Below are 21,056 nucleotides of genomic sequence, written 5' to 3' on the forward strand. Positions count from 1 at the left end.
AAAAAAAAAAAAAAAAAAAAAAAGAATTAGGCTGTGGATCCTGAGATACAGTCCTCTGTGTGAGACAGGTCTGCACTTGGACTTCCAAATAACAAAAACACCTTTGTGTGTGATGTTCTAAACATCACGGAAGTCTTTGCTCCCCAGAGTATAGGACCAGAGACCGCATGTCCACTGGCCTGGCCGATCCTCGGCATGTCCCACCTCTCCCACAGCATGGGCCAGGATCCGTCTGGCTTCCACACACACCTACCTACTCAGGGTAGAATCTTACAGTGACCAGGCACAACCTTTGACTCTGCTGGTTACGTGGCCTCTTATGAGTGGCCTAAGGCTCCCAAATCACAGCTTCTTCCCTTTCGGGTGGACAGAAGCATATACAACTTTGCAAGCCAGCAGGGAGCACCAAGGGCAGCGTGGCATACAACATGTTCATAGGTGAGAACCATTATTGTGTTGTTGTTATTTCTGTATTTCAATACTTTCCTACCAAGTGTTGGCAAACCACTCTCTGTGCCAGGGGAGATGGGTGTGCTGTACGTGTCTTCGTTTAAAATCAGAGACCTCCTCCTCCTCCACAGGGCTCGCACCTGAGTGTGCAAGTGACCCCACCCCCTCCTGCCATGATGCAGCAGTTAGGCTTGGGTGGAAGCCTTACTCTGACTTCTGCTGTGCCTGTGAGTGGTAAACTGTCCTTAGTCTCTGACCTAGAGTGGTTTTCTTTATGTGTTTATCGGTACACTTTAGGTACACAATACAGTTAACATTCATCATTGGGATCTTGCACCATTGCATGACGTATCTTGGTTCTTATTTCTCCTCAATCCCCAGCCCTCTCTTCACCCCCACCACCCTTCCCTATTTATAGAGACATTGGTTTCATGTTTTTCCTTTTCTCAGGTTTTTGGTTTTTTCTGAGAAAGCGTCTCACTGTGTAGTTGAGACTGACCTGGAACTCACTATGTAGCCCAGGCTGGTCTCAGACTCACAGTGATCCTCCTGCCTCAGCCTTCCAAGTGCTGGGATTACAGGTGTGCACCACCATGCCCAGCTCAATTATGCACTTTGATCCTTATTTACATTTTTAGTTTTTCATACCAGAGAAACTATTTGGTATTTACACGTGTATTCCAAGTGCGGATTACAGGTGTGCACCACCATGCCCAGCTCAATTATGCACTTTGATCCTTATTTACATTTTTAGTTTTTCATACCAGAGAAACTATTTGGTATTTACACGTGTCTAATTAATTTCACGTAAGAGTATGGCCTCAATGTGCATCTACTTAGCTGTAAAGTCTCTGATTTCTTTTTCTTTATGGCTGAGTAGTACTCCATTTTATATAAAAAAAAACACATCTTGTTTTTGCTTATTATCTATGAAACAGTGAGAAGCCAATGTTACCTTGAATTGTAGGGTAAAAAATCTCATGCAGCTCAGGGTCCTGGATGGACTGTCTGACCCCAGTTGAACGTGGAGTGAGGTTTGTTTCCCTGTGGGTTTACACTCACTCTGTAGGCAAGGTAGGGTATGACTTCAGCCGTCCCCTTCCCTGAGTGCTTTAAATCTCAACTTTCCTTCTAAAATATTCCAGATACTTTCTAGACTAGGACATTGTTTTAAAGTTAGAAAGTGGATGTTTAAATTATCAACATGATAAATTTGTAAATTGTTGTATAATTTGATCATAAAAGTAGTTTTTTTCTTCTGTAGAACTCAAAGCACCTGAAAAAACAGGCTCTTCCTCTACCACAGCTAAAATAAAATAAAAGATACACAGCAAGCCAGCAGAATTTTGTGATGTGAAATCTAGGAGGATAATTTCATGTCATGTCTTAGAAAATATCCATCCACCTGGATTTCAGGAAATCTCTGTGCTGATCCATGGCTCATTTTTGTCATGAAACAGGAAGACTGTGCTTTGTGCTCTTGCTTCTTAAATTGCCATCTGGGGCCCCGCAGCATGTGCCCAGCCTGGCATGTCTGCAAGCAGTGGTTAGAGAAATGGAGTCCCAAGCTTGGTCCAGACCCACGGAAGCAGAATTAGCCCTCGGCAGGCCCTGGTACTGATAGCGCCACTGTTAACTGTGCACCCCGGTTCCCCACGTCCAGGAGGAGATCCGCACTTGGGGACCGACCGAGCGGGCACTCAGCGAGTCCACAGGGCTGTGCCCTGTGGTGATCACAGATTCCTTCTCGGGACCTTGCTAACCCAGGGAATTCTTAGTCCTGTGTGTATTTATGACTGTTTTTATCTTGTAGCCATTTGCTTTTTGGTGAGGTGTTTAGAAACATGAGAAGAAAGCATAGATTTAAGGTCTCAGAAAGTACCCAAATTCTTTCCTCTTACATGATTTTTGTTTTTTAAGGTAAAGGTAAGTGCTCTAAAAATTATATTCATTTAAAAGACCCATGAAGAAATTATACAAGATGAAGAAAAGACAGAAAAAAGGAATACATTTAGAGTAACAGGGCCAAGTAAGGAAAGTTATTTAGTTTAAAAAAAGAGAGAGATGTCAACGGATTACTTAATTCCCTTGCAAACATAAAAAGAGTTTATAAGAAGGTGTTGACAAGCGTAACAAGTATTTTTTCCACTGATTACATGGCATACTAAGTTCTACACATAGTTTTGGAAATGGCAAAGTCATATTCAAAAGATGAGGTTGAAGGAAAATTTTTATTCTGAACTGAGGTATTATTTTAAAAGTCTAAAAATAATGGACTTATTGGCTGGGTGCACTAGGCAAAGACTATGTGAATTTCAGCACTTATTGGTTAGGACTTTCTCTAATCACATTTATTCACTTAATTTTGGATCTAAGTAAAGAGAATGACTTAGACTGGCCTGGACTGTAGATGTACTCAAATTGTTTAGGTATTAAATGGTTGTATTTGTCAAACGTATGTGAAATGCAAATAGATACTATAGCTACATTAGGTAGAATGCTTATAACTTTAATCTTACTTATTAAAACCCCACTTCAGAAAATTCCTACAGCTATATAAAAGCAGGTTTAGAATTGTAATGTATACATTGTAGCTTGGAAAACATGTTCTGGACAGGAAAATCTTTCATTTCCTTTAAGTGTTAAAATGCAAAGGGCTTCATCATAAACCCATAATTTGTACAATTTTGCTTACAAATTTCAAGGACAATTCTAGGCATATACTTTTTCTCACCATTAATACATCATTCTACTGTTCTGTTTAGTAATTCCTGGTTATAACGTCCATAACATATATTTCCTTTCATTTTGTTATTCCTTTTCTGCTGCCAGGGGACAAACTCAGGGCCTGGCTCATGCCAGGCAAGCCCTCCCAACTGAGCTACATCCCCAGACCCCGTGCTAACCTTTAAGATGTATTTCTAAACGGTTCTGTCCTCAGGAAATCTCTTCAACCTAACTGTGTGCTCTGTGCGGATTAGGACCTGTGTTCAGTTTTTCGTGAATTTAGACCCTCTCCGTGCTATGTGCTTTCTTTCACACACGTCCCCCGATCTCAGTGGGCCTGAGACAGATCGAAGAGGATTCTCTCACCTCGCTGGTCACTTTTGCCAGCTGCTTTGGTCGATACCGGGCACCCTTCCGTGTTCAAAAGAACTCACCAGCAATGTTAGTAACTTTGCATACGTGATTCTCACCTTCCGGTTTGGTGCATGTCATGCAGATCTGGGCAGATTAGAAATCGCTGGAGATTTGGGGGGTGACGCTTGATCTTCTGGCCCAGAGAGCTCCCCGCTGTCCCGCATTTTCTCAGCTCCTTCCGCTCACGCTCCCCTATCGGAGACCCTCCGCTCGGACCTCTCCAGTCCCTCCACCCGCTTCTGCCTTCCCATCACATCATTTCTCTTCATGTTTCTTTCTACCATTTCTCTTCACCTGTGTTTAACACGGGTGTGATCTGTCAGGAAAGCGTGGTACTGATCGGGTCTCCTTCACGGTGTTACTACAGCGAAATGGATCAAAGAGTATGTGAGCTTTGGGTTATGTTACTGAAGTTTTGTCTTCAGTTGCTGGCATTCAGATTTCCAGAGCGCTATGGAAAATATTTGCAGCAGAAATGGTAGTAAGCTCAGGCTCAAGGCTGACGAAGTGGGGAGGAAAGCTGCGCTTACTCCTCGGTGGACACACATCGCAAAGTCAGGACCGCGGTGTTGGAGCAAAAGGTGGTTGAAATGTTAAGGCAGGATGAACGAGGCAGGGAAATGAAGATTGCTTTTCCAGTAGAAGAATGGTATACTTTCAACTGCTTAAAATTCTCTTCAATGCATGTACAGAATTTCAAAATTTTCTGTATCCGGATATAAATAGATTGTGTTAACAGTAATACTTTGAGCTTACTTTGGAATCAGTGCAATATTTGAGAAAAGGTGAACAGATGAATATTGAGTATGTTATGATTCAAGTTAATGGAGATATTTCTTAGAAGTAAAAATATCAACACTTCTAATGTATGATCACTTCCATTCAAACACATTTTTGTCTTTGTAGTATATATCATGAAGATGTTTTGTCCTTATAGAGTACATATGATAATTAAATTATATTAAAACACAATTCTGTTTTCTCTGCTGGTACTATTTTCTGTAGACACACACAGAATTATTCCTTTTCCATTTAATTTTCTTTCTGGTTGTTACTCTCTCAAGTATAAGAACTTGAGTACCTTTCCGGATGATCCAGGAAGCCTCTTATTTCATACAGGAAGAAGCTAAGTCCTGGAGGCAGTGATTGAGTCTATTGTATCAATGATGCTGGTTAAGGCAGGGTCTGGACTGGATGTGGTTTTCCTAAGTTGAGTCAAAGAGTGGAGAATTTTTATCAGTCTGCTCCTGTCTTTATGCACTGTGCCAAGGCGACCACACAGCCACAGCCCCTGCAGAGACAGCACCTTGTGTCTGAAGAGCCGAGGATTGCATGCAGCCTGTTGCAAGAGAGACATTCACAGCGAGTCTAACTGGGAACGTGGCTGCACCTTCTGGTCTTCCCAGGATGGGGGTTAGTAGAAAAATAAATCGTGCGAGCAACATTATGGAAAATTGTGAACTACCTAGCAGTACTTTGAATAATATATTTGGGACCCAAATTAAAAATAGAAAAACAAGTGTATGAATGGATGAGATAGGTTTATAAGAAGTGAAATATGGAATTGATGAATAATTCTTCCTGAAATGAAAGGCAGACTCAGAGGGAAACAGGGGTTTTTCTACCTTACTAGTAAATGTAATTTTAATTAGACAGAAATATTCCTACAGTTCTATAGGAAGACAGATGTGGGAAAATAACGGGATTGCATTTGGTGGTGTGTGCTGTGGGATTTAATAAGAAGTGGCGAAAGACTTAGAGAGGTGTCCGGTCATCTGGGTTTGGGCCGCGTGCTGGTGGTGGGAGCCTCCATTCGCTCCACAGACAGCAGAGCCAGGGATAAACCAAAGCCACAGCTCAGAGACGAGTCAGTGGAGGAAAGCACATCCCATGTTGAGCACACGTGATTCTCATGGAGTTGAGCCAAAACTTTCATTAGTAAGAAAAGTGAGACATTTAGGAATAACTGAAAAACTAAATGAACAAAAGTTGTAGAAATATAACCCAAACTGTATCAAAACAGATCATGAACCAAAACTTTATTTTATACAAGGACATTGCCCATTTGAAAAACATAATTCATTACCTCCCAATATTACAGAAAATCATTTCCACCATGACTAAATTTTGAGATGTAAAACAAGCATAGAAAAAATGAAATATTTGTAGGAGCCATGTAGGAATATTTGTCTGATGGAAATTTTTCTAAGTGCATAATATTTTTCAAAAATCACAAAGAACAGGTTCATAGGTTCAGATCAAAAGGTAGCAACAAAAAAGGGAAAATAGCACAATTCACAGAACCATGAAAAAATTAATGTAGGAGGAAAGTTTCACTTCTGTAGTAAACAAGGAAATTCATGTAATTTAAATCCTGAAGTACACCTTTCTATTTGCAGCTAAACAAATACAAACAGCTGATGTTTATGAGATTGGCACAGGGGTATTTGGAACTGGCACAGACTTTCTGGGAGCTGATTGGTTACTAGATAAAAATGTGAGGTTGAGCCCTGGATATATGAGTATCTGTTTGGACAGTGGTTCCCAGCTGTTTCCTATTGGTCTTCAAATAAACATTTTGTTTCTATGTGATTTTTATTTTCCCATCTCTTATAAAAGTTACAAAAAGTTAAGAAGTGTTTGTCTTGTGTTTAGTGTGTGTGTAAAACTCCAGTGTAGCCCAGAGTCCTGGACCTGTTTATTTCTCCTACCATTTTGCTGCATTGCCATCTGCTGACCCAAATCCCAGTGGAATCAAAGGCTATCCTCTAGGATTTTGCAAGACTGTATTGATTATTTAATTTCTGCCCTGGGTTTCAGTTAATTACATAATTTAAATTTGCTATGTGCTATTACTCATAGTTAACTTTCATTAAAAACTTCGCTAACAGATTTTAATTTAAAAATTGCCCATGTTCCAAAGCTGGCAGGTTCAATTTAAACTTATTTCTGCTCCTTGCCCACGCAGCTCGAGCCCACAGATTGCACCATGTTTAACATACATTGGGAAGATGCTCTTAGGGATGTTCTAAGAAGTAATTTAGATACTGGTTAGTTTTTCCAAAACTGAGCCATTGTACATTACACCTGGTTTTGCCACAGAAGCGCTGCTTCACACTGGACATTTGCGGGGCCTACAGCAGGTTGCCTGTGCATCAGCTTAGCCCTGGGGAGAAGGGGCCAGTCCCGGAGAGAGGGGAGTGGTAATTCTCAGCCAGCCAGAGATAGGTGAGCCCAAAGCTCCATGTGCAAGATGCCACTCTGGCTCCCTTCCTTCTCCATGAATTCCTCAAGTTTCTGGGGCGAAACCCTGGAGCTCGTCTTCCTCTCTGGGGAACTTGTGCTCCAGAGAGCGTGTGCTGCCAGGGGCTGTTCCCCTTCCTTGGCAGGGACCCTCCAGGGGACATCTTAGGCTTTGGGGATGAGGTGATCAGCAAAGGGAGGGCTGTGTGGGGCAAGGATTTCTCCTGAGGTAGCAGACAGCAAAACAAAACAGAAGCTGCCTTCACCAAGGCAAGAGCTCTGCTTGCTTCATTTGGGAAGTTGACGATTGTGGCTCTTAACTGTCTCTTAATTGGATGCTTGTACTTAACGTGATGTTTAAAAGGAAGGGTGATTTTTGTTTTGTTTTTTTTTTTGCAGGGGAGCCCTGAAATTTATGGATGGTGTTTGTCTCAGAAACTACTTCACACTAGCCTTGCTTTTGAGGTGTGCTGGGTTATCCATCCATGAAACTTATTTAAAGCTCCTAAACCTGAGTGTTTTCCTGCATCTTTGTGCTTCATTAACAACGTATTCATTTCAATACTGAGCACATTCATGATTTTTTTTTTTTTGGCAGCCAAGTTTCACATTTATTTTTTTATTTTATTTTTTTTAATTTTATTGAGTTTATTGGTACATTTTAGCGATACAGTACAGTTACATTCATTGTTGGGATCACGTACCTTTACATGGCAAGTCTTGATTCTCATTTTTTCCCCTTACCTCTGCCCTCCCTTCACCCCCTCTTCCCCTCCCCATCTACAAACACTTTATTTTCATCTTTTCATTCTCTCACATTTTTTTCTTTTCCCTTTTTGTTCTTCCCCTACGCATCACACCTTCCCTACACCTTTAGCTCCTTTCTTCAAATTTCTAAATGTCAGTAATCTTATTAGAATCTTATGCATTGTTGCAGAATATTCACACCAGGGAAACTATTTGGTGTTTACACATGTGTGACTTATTTATTTCACTTAGGAGTATATCTTCAATATGTATCCATTTTCCTATGAATGAATCTATTCTCTCGCTCTCTATGGCTGAGTAATATTCCATTTTATAGAAAAACCACAACTTCTTTATCCAGTTTCCAACGGATGGGCAAATAGGTTGTTTCCAAGATTTAGCAATTACAAACTGTGCCGCTATAAACATGATTTTTTACTAACTACCTTTTTAAATAATGGAGTTGTAAGTAGTTAAATAGTGGAGTTGCAAATTTTTTAGTATCTACTGTGGGCCAAAATGTGTGGTAGATGTTGCCCATATCTTTGGTTGAATGTTTTCTTGGGTTCAATTTGGACAGAATATTTATATTTATGAACACACAAATTTAACATATTGCAGAAGGAAAACACAGTTTCCCTACCTTATAAGTCTATGGCTTGATTACTGATCAACGTGTAGCACTGGTTTTTAACTTTCTTGCATCACACACCCAAGGCATCGTGCTGCCGATGTGTGGGTGCACTCACGTACAGCCCACCCTTTGGGTGCCTTTCCTGTGGGGGTGGGATAGGAAAGTTTTGAGCATGTGAGCTAATAATACAACAATCTTTCAAGACAGAAAGAGAAATGTGAGCTGGTAACTCTTAGGTATTCTGTACAAGAGAGAGATGGAGACAGCCTGGCTTTTCTGGGACTGCAAAAGGAACCAGTGTTATGTTTGTTTCAGTTTTTGACTCTGCAGTGCTAAATAAACACTTTCAAAACTGGCATTTTCTTAAGATAAAAGCATAGCTCCTGAAGTGTCACTTTTCACTCACCATACACAATTTCAGAGTTTTCTAAAGCTGACTTACACTGTTGCTTGAAGGCTTTTAATAGGTCATTTTGATATCAGGACACATGTTACCAAAGGCTGCCTTTCAAGTTTGTGGAAATAAACATAAACACACACACACACACACACACACACACACACACACACACTAAAGACAATTGAGTCTGAGATATCTGAATTGTAGTCTTACCCAATTTAAAGCTTTAAAAATTTATCATCCCTTTGGTAGGGGAATAAGATTGGCTAGAGGGATTTCTACTTTGTAACATTTTCATTGTTCTGCATTATTTATGACTTGTATTATGAGAACTATTGTAATATTTCTGTTATACACCACTGAATTTGTATTTAGTGAATTAAATTTACATTTAATCAATTTATATTAAAATGACTCAATGAGATGCTTCACCATTCTTTGTAAAAAGCAGGCCAAGGCCAAATGAAAGACTCAGGGATAGCAGTTCAGAATTCGGTGCTCATTTTCTGCACAACTTTTATCTTCATGATGATTAATGGTTTAAGAAAATCAGTTTATAGCATTTCCTGTAACTATTTCTTATAATTCTCTAAAGTCAGATGTTTCCTGTTAATAAATTGGCAAACTTTTCTTTCTCACAAATATAGGAGGAATTGTCACATTCTTTACTTTTTAAAGTGGAGCACGATTGCATCCAACTATCAGAGTAGAAGGCAAAGAATCAGCAATGGGAGTAGTCACTCTGAAGATAATGAGTGTTGAAACTTTGAGTTTGTGGAAAATAGTTGATGAGTATGTCGAATGATAATAATATTAATAATAAATACAATAAATATATTCATTCTCGCATATCCAACGTGTGGAAGTGGAGTACACGATGAGGAGAAAGGGCTTGGATTGTGTAGGCCCGCAGGGCCTTGTACTTCTGCCTCAGCGCTGGTCTTCAGGCCTCCCTGCCTTGCCGGAAGCTCCATCCAGGCGCATTTCCGGGAGGAACTCCTGGGACTGAGGAGGCCCCTCCCGCCTTCCCTCTCTTCTCAGCTCTGCTCTTTCCGGACACCTCTGACTTTCTCCCTCCTCCCCGCAAATCCTTTCGCCTCTGGGATCCCCAGGACCCAGGGCTCCCCAGGGTCCCACCCCGCAGCTCTGCTCGGGTCCCAGGCAGGCCCTGCAGAGGGCCCTGGGCCACATGAGCTCCTGCGGCCAGCAGGTGACTTCTGCCTCCTTCATGAGCCTTCTGCTCCTGCCCTCGCCCCAGACCACCCGCCTCCACTCCCCCGCCCCCAAGCTGCCTCTTCAGTGTCCTCTAAGCCAGATTTCCATAGCAAATCTCTGCTTTTGTTTTGGGTTTTGTTTTGTTTTGGTTTTTAGGCCCACAGCTCCTTCTGAGCCTTGCATTGATCCTTTCTTCACATCCCCACTTGCCTGTCTCACACACTCTAAATTTCAGCCTCAGGTGAACTCTGCATTTCTTACCAGGGATCCATCATCCCTGCCCAGCCTGGCCCTGCACGCACCTGAGGCCCATATCATATGCCCTGCACACCAGCAGGATCAGCTGAACCTCATCCGGGTGGGGGAACCCACCACCGGGGCCCAATCCCTTCCCCTGAGCATCTCCACAATCATCAAAGCCACTCAGTACTTGCAGCCCGGCCACTGCATTCACGCCCAAGTTCTCTCTCCTTGAAACTTTGCTCAGCTTAGAACTCTTTCCCAGTGGGCAGCTAGGGTGAAGGTAGGATTCTAGGTGGGATCGACCTGCCTTTGGCACACAACCTTCTGGAATGGGTTTATATTTTTTTTTCCCTAGACAGAGCATGAAACCCCACCTCTTCAGCATTTCCCCCAGAGCACACGTGAAAAAGCCCCACCTCGCTCTGACTGGTGTTGTCGCTCCTAGGTATGTGACAGGGTCTCACTGTCATCCACTTTATTCCCTGCAAAGCTGCCCTTTCCTGTACGTGGCCTGTGCACTTGTCCTGTTTACCTGTGTCACTCTTTTCCTGTTCTTTAGTAACCATTGCTCGGGGCTCATGGGAAGTATCATTTCCCGGGGAACCCCTCAAATTGAGCAGCGCACCCTGGAAACCCTTTGAAACACCTTCTGTCAGAGCGCTGTGATGGGCTTTCCAAGGCTGAGCATAACCAGTCGGGCTGCACTGATGGGCAACAGTGTGCTCCCTGGAAACACAGCCTTGTGCGTGGCATGTGAGCTGAAGGACTCCTTGTCCCTGCTATGCTGTTCAACCTCTCTCAGCCTAGGATTCCTCTGGGCTCTGATGCGGGTAACGAGCATGCCTGTCTTGTACGGAATCTGCAAAGAGGAAAGGATTGCTATTTCAGAGTTTGTATTACACTTAGCCTACAGTGTGAGAGTGCGTGGGGAAGCCATCCACTTACCGTGCGGAACACAATGTTTTCATTTGCTTGGATTCTTGGCCCCTGGAGAATATTTGCTTCATGGTCTGATGAACTTTGCTGTGTACTTTTAAGGAAACTTGGTGATATTCAGAGGAAAGAGAAGGTGGTGCTCCCTAGTGATGGGCAGTCACGTGGAAGCCACCCACTGAAATCTGAATTACAATTTATGGACCGGAAAATATCCTTCCACATTTTCCCAGCCTGGCACCTGCCTTCCAACAGCCGTGTTTTCTGTCATTCTCCTTTTGTCTGTGTGGTGGTCTGGGCCTCAGAAGTCTGGGGAAAGGACTCAAATTACAGAATTAACAAAGGATGGGATGACTCTACATCATGTTACATCACTCGTACTTTTCATGTCCTTGTGGAAATACCCACCCCACTTTAGGGAATTTTGGAGTGGGACAGGTGTCCTTAGAGTTCGTTCTCTCCTCTCATAACCTTGTAGTAATGACCTGCTGGCCTTCACCTGGTTTCCAAGATTTCCATGTCCTTCCTATAACGTGTGCGGTGACATTTCAAGATGACCCATTACTTTTGACTCTCTCAGAATAATTCCTGGTTTTAGCCCCATGAAATGATTACCATTATGTTTCAAAATTGCTAAACATCTATTCTCGACAATCAAGGGCCTTTCTTCCCTGGTAAGCTTTCCCGAGGAGGGAAGTGATTAACATGGTTGCCTGCTCCCTGCATCTCGGATCACTTCCAGACCTGGATTCTATTCTGTTGTCTTTAATTCTTTTGGGGCAGAGTTATACATTCACCACACTGGAGACCTGCAAGTGGTCTCATGTGACTCAAATCCCAAATTCACAGGGAAACCACGATGTGGGAAGTGACCAGCTTGCCTTGACAGGAGGAATAGAGGCTGCGATGCAGCTGCCCTTAGGTCCTCTGTGTATTTCGGGTGCACCAGACACTTTGCAAGAGGAAGCAGCGTCATGGGCTTGCGCTGCCTAAAACACTAATCCAAGCAGACTGAACAGTTGATTTCAGTGAGTTCTTACATGTTTTCTTTTTCTATCATCTGCAGTTTAACAGCAATGCTCAGGATGTAAGCTGCTTTCAGCACCTGGTCCAAGCAAATGTAAGAAATAAGAAAGTGCTGAAAGATGCAGTGAATAACATCACAGCGAAAGGAATAACAGATTACAAGAAAGGCTTCAGTTTTGCTTTCGAACAGTTGCTCAATGTAAGTATCACTATCACAAGTATCACTATCACGTCTCTCTTGTTTATTATTGAATCATGGTGTCATATTTCCATATCCTAATAGTTACTCCTCTCTTGGGGTTCAATAACCACACTGTTTTTAACTTATTTAGAAACAGTTACACCAGGTGGACATAGGCAGTAAACATCTTTGAACTCTATATTTAAATCTAAACTTCAAGAAGAATGTACAGTAGGTATTTTCTTTCAGACCTTTCATTCCCACATTTTCTCCAGATTCTCATTGAGAACCTCATGTGTAAGTTAATGATCTCATTTCCTTTTGAATAAGTACACGCAAATTAGTTGGCCTGTTTAAATGTCTTGCTGTCTCCTCACCTCCATCTCTTCAGTCCTTACCTGGGCACTTGTACTTTCAGTCATCACTCGGGGATTAGGAACATTTTCATTTCAAATGGCAAGTTTGTATCTTTAAGACTGTGCTTCGTATATGAACACAGCCAAGTCCCGGAGCAGGAAGCCCTTCTCAGCCAGGGCTGCCCCAGCTCACCCGTGCCAACTTCCACTTTCACTGCCCACCCGCCCGGCCTGTTGCCTGCCCCAGGCTCCCCTGTGTTTCTCCTGCTGAGGACTGGTGTTTCCACACAGCCCTGTCCTCTGTTTCGTCTTTAACTACTCAAGAGCAAGAGCCATGACTGAATCTCCTGTCTCTCGTGAGGCACTGGTAATGACAGCGTGGAGATGGGGCTTTCCCGTACCTTGGCTTTCTCCTGTCCCTGTGGGGCCAGGAGGGCATGGACCTCAGAGTGGTGCTTGGGACTGGACATAGAAGCTCCCGCACAGGCAGCCACACGCAGATGCTGAGTGGCAGGTTCCTAATGGACTCAGGATCTATACTGATGTAGCAGAGCACTAGGCACCACTGTTGCAGAGGGAGCCTACCCTGTAATTCCTGCCCTGTCTGCTGTGTCACTGAATAAATGAACCTTTATATTGGGTCCTCACTGAAAAATCCCATTCTGTTGGTCCTGAGTGACTATTCTACACCGTTTGCATCACGCATTCCTTAACAGCCAGTATTTAGAGCGCACCCCCTATTTTCTTGCTGTGCTAGAGCTAGAATTAGAGAAAGAAACGAGACCATCTGTGCTCAGGAAGGCCCAGCATCACACCGCATGTGACTGCCATCCCAGTACAACTCAGAGTGTTTACTGGGTTAGAGTAGTGTTTCCTGGGTCAGAGCGTTTGCTGACACAGCACAGAGTACAGGCTCAACTGACAGGGAACAAATCTGAGAAGTCGGAATTACTGAGCATCTACAAAGTTGCAATGCGTTAACCTGGCTGAGAGGGAAGCCAGCAGGGGCAAGGACAGAGTGGAAGACTATGTGGAATCAGTGCGGGCCGAGAGGTGGCCAGGGACACAGGCAGGGCTAGGGTACACGCAGCTCAGTTTCAGGGGTGTTGGGTTTGAGGTCTTGCTATTCAACCGACACCATTCAACAAGCCAGGAAGAGGACAGAAAAACAGACATTCAGTGGGGCTGTCTCCAGGGGGATGACCACTGATGAATGTGCTTGCTCAGTGTTAGTAGCTCAGTAACAAAAGGTGACAGAGCAAAATTTCAGAATTCAAATTTCAGTAACCCTGAGGTTGAGATGTCTTTGCCCTTGATTAAAGGAATACAAACTTTAATTTTTAACAAGAGTTTTTCTTGCGTTGTAGCAGACCTTCCTGCACCTTGGCACCGATGATTCTCAGTGTTGTTACTGACCTCACCTCCTTTGCTCCTGCTCAGGGCACAGGGATTCCATGGCCAGGGGTCCCCAGTCTAGACTGTGGCCTCCGGGGCTGACCCACCCGTGGGGACACAGCAAGCCCAAGTTCCTTGCCAGTAGCTGACAAGACTTAACTCCCCTTGGCCACTCTGCCCTCTTCTCCACCGTTGTGAGTGACTTTACGTGTTCTCCGTTACTCACTAGGGCTCCATGTTCTGCTTTCTCCCCATCCCGTCAGATTTGACATCTTTTATTTAAGAATTTCCCCAAATACCGTGGCTTGCCTTACATGGAGTGGAGGCCACTTTGCCACTTCTTTCGAATGCTTCGACTCTTATTACCATACCGTTCCCTTCTCTGGTTCATGCCTGTCCTTGCATGATTGCCTTTGAAGTCACGGAAGCAAGTGTCAGATAGGATCAGGCATGAAGTCCCATGGTAACCTGTGAGTGAAGCGTCACATCTGTATTCAGGTAGAATTCCATGAAATGTTACCAGGTACATTGAGATGCAATTGCAAAGCAGTCTGTGTTGTGTGCAGGCTTTATAGATCCTGCGCCGTGCTCTGGCCACACAGGATACAGCAGACAGACAGGTGTGTTCCCAGATGCCACGCTACAATAAATACCAGCTCGGCTAATTCTAAGTTTATGGATGCAATCAATTTTTTGTCTCTCTCAGTGTGTTACAAGCCAGCTACGGTGATTGTTGTGACTGTGTGTTTCTTCACATAATTGCAAACCCATGGAAAACTTGCTGTGCTGTTGTTGCTCCACCACCAACCCCTGAAATGCCTACTTCTGGGGAAAACAACTCTGAAAACAAAATAGTTCTGAAATTTTCTTCTTAGGTGCATGCTCCAAGATCTGTTTTTCTTAGGAAAAGTTATTGTAATTTCATTTTGCACGCAAAATAAAGGGATCAGCAAGACCTAGTATGTTGTTATATTAACATTGGCATCCAATGATAATATTTCCACGGCGTCAATGAAGCCTCACTGGCTGTACTGCTCTCAGGCACAAGTCCTTCAGGAACACATTATCTTGCCCATTTTGTTGATAAAAAGTGAAGTTATCTGAGAAGTTGATTTTCATTAAGCACACCTTTAGGCACCTTTCCCAAACATACTTTGTTGGCATAAAATGTAACTTCCTGTGGAGTCAAAGCTGCAGACCGGTTATGTTGAAAGATGAGAACCATGCCAGAGTATGACAGACGGCCCGGTCAGAGCTTGTGTTTCCTGGATTCATCGTGGGTAGCTTTCCCTGCCAGGGTCTTATGCAGAGCAAAATGTTGTCTTCGCTCATTTTTACACCACAAAACGTGCTTACCATCTTTAAAAAGCAAGAGCATGGGCCGTCAGTAAGCTCATACACTAAAGTAGAATCAGTAATTGTTTAAAGATTGATCACATAAAGCCAGGACTATGCTGTCCAATATGACAGTCACAATTATATGTTGCTGGTGAATAATAGAATTCAGGTGTAAGATAAGATGAGGTATAAATGTAAAATATACCCAACAGTTTGGAGCTTTATTATGAAGAAAATAAATGTGTATTATCCCAGTAACTTGTCTGTTGATTTTAGGTTGAATTGATAATATTTTCAGTAATAACTAGGTAAAATGAGATATTTGAATCAATTATAGATGGGTATTACTCATCTTAAGATGGCTATTAGAAAATGTAAAATTATATATTAAGTTCACATTTATTTCTTTCTGCTAACTCTGAATGAGAGGGCTGACTTTTTCAATGAAGCTGTGAATTACAAATTTCTGTGGTCTCTCTCCCTCAGCATTTCAATAAATACCTTTCACAGTAGTAGAAAAGCTAAGATGATACTACCCTACCTCAAAGTCCAGCTTTTCAAGTTGTTCATTTCAGGGTTTTTTTTTTGTTACCTTTTTTGTTTTTGTTTTTGTTTTTTTTTGTCCCGACTCATTGTTCTCCCATGTACAATTCTTTCTGGAAATTTTCAAGTTGAAGAGGACTTACCTTGAGTTGAGTATTTCAGACTTAGGATACGTGTGGCCAGTCGAGGGAGGACAGGATGGGATTGTGGGAACAGGCTTAGCGTTCACAGAGGACGGGGGCATTGTCGCTGTGCCATGGGGAGCACTTGGGAGCTGGTCATCTTGCCAGTGTAAAGGTGAATAAAATAGATGACTAAGGAGAGAAGGGAGGGAGAATATTCTAATATATATGAAAAGGTGTGCACGGTCTTAGTTAATGCTCCTACTTTGGGCTATAAAGTTGTAAGGGCATGAAATTGACATACCTTCAATTTAAAATCCATTTACTGATCACTCATTGAGAGACTACTATTCGCTCGGTACTCTTCATGGCAGGGACACAACACTGAGCAAAATAGACAAAATTTGCAACTTTTATGGATTTTTTTATTCTATGGGGGGAAGACTATAAAAAACTTTATGCACACTAGATGTAAGAGAATGGTCTAAAGAAAAATGCAGTTCAGAGATTGTGATTGAAAGTGCAGTTGTGAAGAAAGCTGTCACCAGCAGGGTGACACTGATCAGAAACCCAAAAGAAGGGAGGCCGAGAGCTCTCCGGTTACCTGGGGTCTGGCAGGGATGGACATCTCACTTGGTACTTTCAGCCCGTGTTTGCTCTTCGTGTTGATTCATTTTCCCGGTCACTGTGAATACTTCTTTTCCCTAACAGTATAACGTTTCCAGAGCCAACTGCAACAAGATCATAATGTTGTTCACGGATGGAGGAGAAGAGAGAGCGCAGGAGATATTTACCAAGTACAACAGAGACAAAAAAGTGAGTGCCGCCTGACAGCATCGTCATCTTAGTATCTAGGTGGATTTAAGGAGAGAGCAGATGGTGGTGCTGAGGGCAAAACTTTCTGTTAAAAAGCTCTAGTTCCAAAACATGAAGTCACATAAAAAATATTCTCATGAGATACATAAGCACCCAGTGATTAATATATGGGTAAAATAATTCAGACTTTTAGGATCTATTTGATTCTTGAGTACAGATTCTAAATATAAAAATGTTATGAAAAGAAATCAGAAGAGGATGGAAAAGTAGAGGCAATTCAAGCTTTTCTTGGGTAAGATGCCATTTTGTGTTTAATAAATGTAGTACTACTCACACTTTCTAAATTCGCCACAAGTCTGAAGGCAGATGATCTTGTTTAAAATGTTACTGTGCTAGGAACACTCAACATGTGATCTCCTTTCCTAATATGTTTGAGGTATAGGGGATTATTTTTATAAAAGTAAAATGTTACCCAGCAGACCATTAGTGTTTCTTCATCTTGTGTAACTGCAGCTTTTTCCCTATTAATTTAGTGTCTTTGCAACTTTCCTTCTTCCCAGCCACTAACAAGCATCATTCCACTCTGATTCTCTGAATATGGCTGTTAGACTCCTCTGTGAGTGGAAACATGTAATGTTTTTTAAAAAATAAAATTAAAGCATAACAATTTATACAGCCTTAAAGTTTTATGCACTTTAAAAAATATCTGAAAACTACTCCCAGAATCCAGGTTTTCCCCCAAGCCTGTTGTTTGGCATTCATGTGGCTGCTGAATGGTTTGTTTGCATTCATTTTCATCCACATGAATTGGAAAAATCTTTCTGAGCCGACCAGGAGGCGCTGATTAATGAACCCTCCGCTACACAGCACAATTCAGCGAAGCCGGGAGGCTCCGAGAGTCGGGACAAAGTGTGTAGGTTCTTCTGTGGAATGTGTACTCTGGGGAATTGATCTACCTGATTACAGATAGGTATGGCTGTAAAATTGAGTCCACGGTCGTCTCCCTACAAAGCTGTTCCCAATTACAGCCCCTCTGCTCTCTAATCATTACCTGCTGCCCTGTTCCTGAGGGCTCACTGTGTGTACAAGACCTCCTAAAATGTGTTGCCGAGGCCAAAATGAAGCTTATCGCAGTCCAAACAAATGAGTAAAGCCAGACATGGGGTTGAAAGATAATTCCCAGCAGTAGCGAAGTCAACTGTGTTTGATTCTGTGGAGAATAGCAATGGATTGCTTAGCAGTGCACACTTAAAGATTTCCTCTCTGCTTCATTTTCGGAATTAATAAAAAAGACATTTTACATTAATAAATGAAGACTTCAAAGTACCTAGTAGAATGAGAAGAAAATAGTGTATCGTGGGATAGTAATCAAAGAATATACAGCTAAAGTTAATTTTAATCCACTTAATTTTATGTAATTTAGAGAAAGTTTTTCTTATGTTGCATTCAGATCTCCACTAGAAATACCCTGTAGTCGATAAAAGCTTAAATAAAGTCAAAAGTGATAGAGTATGCATTTGTGTTTTATATAGTTAGGAGGAAATTTGTCAGTTTCTCAACAAATAGTAGTGAAAAAATTTCACAAGAAGGAAGTAACCCATTGTTTTCTCTGCTGTCTTTCTGCCTGGCCTCTCCATCAGGTGTAAATGAAATCCTTTAAAGGAGAGCTCAGACAAATGATAATGGAGGACATTTAATTGACACGGTATATAATACTACTTAGTAATAAACCATTTGTCAAAAATGCGCAGTGCAGATACTTCTGGGTGCACTCGGCATTTTCTAAAAACTTCAGCTTTGCAATGGGAGCTAGTGCTGCACTCCTAAAACGTACACGGTGCTCTTTCTGCTGGGGACTCCTGAGCCGAAGCCCCAGAGTCCTCCTCTCACTCACCCCCACCGGACCTGTTTCCTCTTCATTTCCCTTCTGGATTTCCATGTTTCATTTTAATCACCTGTTGACGTCTTATATTGACCGTCCCTGTCCAGTTTCTGACCCACGATGTGGGCTTAGTGTAAGTTTGCAAGGCTGCTTGTGTGTCCTGAGAAGACAGTTCTGGGCTTGATGCGTGACAGTTTCTCAGTACTAACACACAGTGGTCATCTCATTAAGCTTGCAGCAAGTGTGCTTCTGTGACTAACTGTAAGGAATTCATAAATGCTAGAAAAATCTACACCTTGTTCTTTGTAAACGAGAGGATGGTTAAAAGGGAGATTATTCTTTACAGCGGGACTGTGGAGTACAATTGATACAGAGGTCCCATTCTCCCGTACGCCACCTTAGAAGTAGGAGCAGGGAGGGCTGCAGGGGATACAAAGATCGTCGTGACAGTCCCTTTCCGATCACCCTCATCAGACCAGTGAGCGGTTCCTAAAGAGGATTCTCATTGTCAGTGTCAGGAAAACCTTTGTCATTTCTCAAGAACCTCTGCAGTCATTCTGCGGCTTCAGTCCTGACCCTTCGGCTCACCATCCTCTGGACAGAACCCCAGATTGCTTGGAAATGAATTGGGCCCAAAGCCCAGCCATGGCGAACCTTTAGAGACCGAGTGCCCGTACTGCAACCTCAACCCACTCATTTATTGCAAAAAGGCAACGCTGCAATCAAACCTGAATACTAGGGTTATAGTTTAGAAGAAACAACTGTTACCTGATGCTCAGCTGCTGGGGTGACTTATCTCCTTGCTGATGGAGAGGGCTCTGTGTGCCTGCTGTGGTCATGGGTTCATCATCACTGCCACAGCCTGCTCCTCCTCCATTAAGTATGACCAATGTATACGTAGAAAGAAGGAACCTGAAACTGCCTCCCTATGCCCTGATAATGCAAGGGTAATTTATTATAACCGTGAGCAGAAATCCCTGTTCTTGTCAGTCCCTCGGTAACTCCCAGTAGATAAACTTCTGTAGGGTACCTGACATTTAGAGCATGTTGCCCTCCTAATAGTAGGGTTTGTTGCTAAACAGAGTAAAGGGATCCAAACAAACAAAAATGCCAAGTCACTCCTCTAGAAAGGCCTTATTTGGGGAGCTGAGGGCCAGTGTCCCACTAAGGGAAATGTCACCGCTCTGAATTCTGGTGTTTTGATGTAGGAAGAAAACAGTTTAGCCTTTGTTCTCATCTTCATCATCATAGCTGATTCTTATGAAGCTTTATATTTCCCTGTGATATAAATGTTTTATATCTGTTACTCTGCTCACTGCTGAAAGTCATATCAAAAATATTGACACAGTTATCATTGTCACTGCCCACATTTTGGAAATTTAAAGGCCAGACTTAGGAAAGTTAAATAATCAGTTGAAAATCAACAGCTGCTGCAGAATGCAAATAATCACTAGCTTGAATTTCATAACCCGCTCCAGCTTCCCGGCTGCCATGAGTCTGGGCTTCCTCCCGGACAACATTTCTAATTGTTATTTGTCTCCTGGGAGTCTTCTTCCCAGCAGAAAGTGGGGCTTTGCTCCTCCTGGGCTTGCAGGGGTCCCTTGCCCACAGCTTCTGCAGGCCAAGTTGGGTCAGTGGGACTTAGGGGCTGCATGCACCTTTCAGATCCCGGGGCTGCAGGAAATAAATTAAGTGGGGAAGTTGGCTGCGAATCTTTTATTTATTGAACGATGCTAAAAAACTAGAAGCCTAAGCTATTCAAACACTTTGAGTTTCTGTCTGTTTGTGAAGTATGGAAACCACTGTGGGATTTTCTCCTGAAATATTCAGCTCCGTCTCGTATTTTGATAGGCTTGATACCAAAATTTTCGGTACACAGAGTACATTAGTAAGATCCCATCTCTGATGTCATTTTTCCAGCATGTTTCAATAGCTGAAGTTTTTATTTTAGTTTTATTGGCTTCCTTGCTTTACAGACTCACTTCCATTATTCTTTGGAGACTTGCCTATTGTAAATTAAACTTGAACTCTAGATAGCTGATAATTGTGAAGTGACAGTTTCCAGTAACTGAGTTCGGCTAGGAAACAGATTCCTATGGCCTTTCAAAAGGTTGACCCTCTGGCTTTGGACAACTCTTAATTGAAGAAAAGTATTTTAGTCTTCAATAAACAAGATAAGAGACAGATTAGCAAACTTCAGAACCATAGGATAAAGTTAGAAAGCAGTGATATAGGAGGAACAAATCGGTAATGCACTTCAAATATTCAAGTTTGGTATTAATTAAAAGTTTTCTCGAGGGCTGGAGATTTAGCTCAGTGGTTCCACCACCTGCCTCATAAGCGCAAGGACCCGAGTTCCATCCCTAGTACAAAAAAAAAAAAAAAAAAAAA

At 42.4% G+C, this 21,056-nt stretch overlaps 1 protein-coding gene across 1 annotated transcript in view; it reads left to right on the forward strand.

Annotated features, from left to right (window-relative positions):
* The window catches only part of Cacna2d1 (calcium voltage-gated channel auxiliary subunit alpha2delta 1), a 339,947-nt gene that overhangs the window by 254,788 nt on the left and 64,103 nt on the right, over positions 1–21,056 (forward strand). Inside the window, exons 11-12 of the mRNA XM_010636710.2 lie at positions 12,073–12,231; positions 16,679–16,783. Coding sequence (XP_010635012.2) covers positions 12,073–12,231; positions 16,679–16,783 — 264 coding nt within the window. The remainder of the gene's footprint in view (positions 1–12,072; positions 12,232–16,678; positions 16,784–21,056) is intronic.

This window comes from Fukomys damarensis, unplaced genomic scaffold (assembly GCF_012274545.1).
Source record: "Fukomys damarensis isolate Sample0158 unplaced genomic scaffold, DMR_v1.0_HiC HiC_scaffold_4, whole genome shotgun sequence".
In the NCBI taxonomy this organism is placed as follows: domain Eukaryota; kingdom Metazoa; phylum Chordata; class Mammalia; order Rodentia; family Bathyergidae; genus Fukomys; species Fukomys damarensis.